At 44.5% G+C, this 1,776-nt stretch overlaps 1 protein-coding gene across 1 annotated transcript in view; it reads left to right on the plus strand.

Moving 5' to 3' along the window:
- nsd1b (nuclear receptor binding SET domain protein 1b) overlaps positions 1 to 1,776 on the plus strand; it is a gene marked incomplete at its 5' end in the record, with an annotated part of 29,527 nt that overhangs the window by 18,556 nt on the left and 9,195 nt on the right. Inside the window, 3 exon segments of the mRNA XM_014029067.1 lie at positions 370 to 575; positions 659 to 771; positions 1,519 to 1,665. Of these exon segments, the coding sequence (XP_013884521.1) occupies positions 370 to 575; positions 659 to 771; positions 1,519 to 1,665 (466 nt within the window).

The following is a 1,776-nucleotide window of genomic DNA, read 5'->3' on the forward strand; positions in this document are numbered from 1 at the left end:
TGAGATCGTATTATACATGAGATCGTATCATACATGAGATCATATCATACATGAGATCGTATCATACATGAGATCATATTATACATGAGATCGTATCATATATGAGATCGTATTATACATGAGATCGTATCATACATGAGATCGTATTATACATGAGATCGTATCATATATGAGATCGTATCATACATGAGATCATATTATACATGAGATCATATCATACATGAGATCGTATTATACATGAGATCGTATCATACATGAGATCGTATCATACATGAGATCATATTATACATGAATAAATACAGTAATCTGTCCCACAGAATATGCTGGTATGTGAGATAAAAAGAGTATTTTCTGCTTTTCTTGCTTCAGGTGGTGGCCTGCGGAGGTCAGCCATCCCAAAACCATCCCAGATAACATCCAGCGGATGAGACACGATGTGGGCGAGTTCCCGGTCCACTTCTTCGGCTCCAACGACTACYTGTGGACCTACCAGGCCAGGGTCTTCCCCTACATGGACGTGGACGCTAACAGCAAGGAGAAGATGGGCAAAGGTGTGGACGCCACCTAYAAGAAAGGTACGACTGCTTGCTCATTTCACATATTCTAAAATCAATAAAGATTTAATCAGTTTTATGTTGATTTGCTTGATGATCCTCAGCTTTGGAGGAGGCAGCTGTGAGATTTCGTGAGCTGCAGGCAGAGAAGGAGCTACGGCAGCTTCAGGAGGACAAAAAGAACGACAGGAAGCCSCCGCCGTACAAACACATCAAGGTTAGAGAGAAGATTTAAGCAGGCAGGATGGTCGCTCGGCAGCCGACCGGTCGACRCGCCGTCACATGGTTGTTCGGCGTTCGTTTTTGCACAGACCTTTTATAGTTCCTGAGACACCCCGAGCCGAGCTCCTGGGAAAACCCCTCCCGCTGCAGCATACATCACTGCATGGGATTCCATCCCTGGGGAGTCCAATGCGGGGAAAAAAAAGTCCTCAGCTCCTCACTCGACGTTGTTTATCTATAAACTGGTCCCTGATTAAGCTCCAAAGTTTTTATCAGTCAGATTCCACCGTGAAAAATGTCTGTTTTATCCCCTTTTATGAGTTTTTGGCCATTTGACTAACTGTAAAAATTGCTGCTTCCTGGTAAAACAGTCGGCTCTGGAAGCGATCGCTTTTTTCTTCTTTTTTTTCTTTCTTTTTTTGAAGCGAGTGGTTGAAGCAAATGCAACGTTTGAGCACTTTCAGCACAAAAAAACACTCCCACAAACTTCTGACCAATCACACCATACAGTTTGTATGTGTTCTCATGTGGAGGGGGTGAAAAGTTCAACCCGCGGGTTGCAACAAGAAGTGCCGAAATGTCGGCAATGCGAACAGTAGTGACGCAATTTTCATCATAAAACTGCGACAGTTCGGCAAGATTTCGGCAATTCGGCAGCAGCATGCAGGAGGCTTTAGTTTTCATGTCTTTGACTTTCAAAATGCAGATGTGTACCTGATGTGTACCTGTCTGACTCATCCAGGTGAATCGGCCAATAGGAAAAGTTCAGATCTTCACTGCGGACCTGTCAGAGATCCCACGCTGCAACTGCAAGGCGACAGACGACAGTCCATGTGGGATGGACTCGGAGTGCATCAACCGCATGTTGTTGTACGAATGTCACCCTCAGGTACCGACACACCTCAACCAGACTGACACAAGCTGCGTTTCCATTACAAATGTGCGCAAAACTTTGTCGATATTCTGTTAATGTCGAAAAAACAGTTTCGCAACTGCAGTG

The sequence above is a fragment of the Austrofundulus limnaeus genome, unplaced genomic scaffold, assembly GCF_001266775.1.
Source record: "Austrofundulus limnaeus strain Quisiro unplaced genomic scaffold, Austrofundulus_limnaeus-1.0 Scaffold848, whole genome shotgun sequence".
In the NCBI taxonomy this organism is placed as follows: domain Eukaryota; kingdom Metazoa; phylum Chordata; class Actinopteri; order Cyprinodontiformes; family Rivulidae; genus Austrofundulus; species Austrofundulus limnaeus.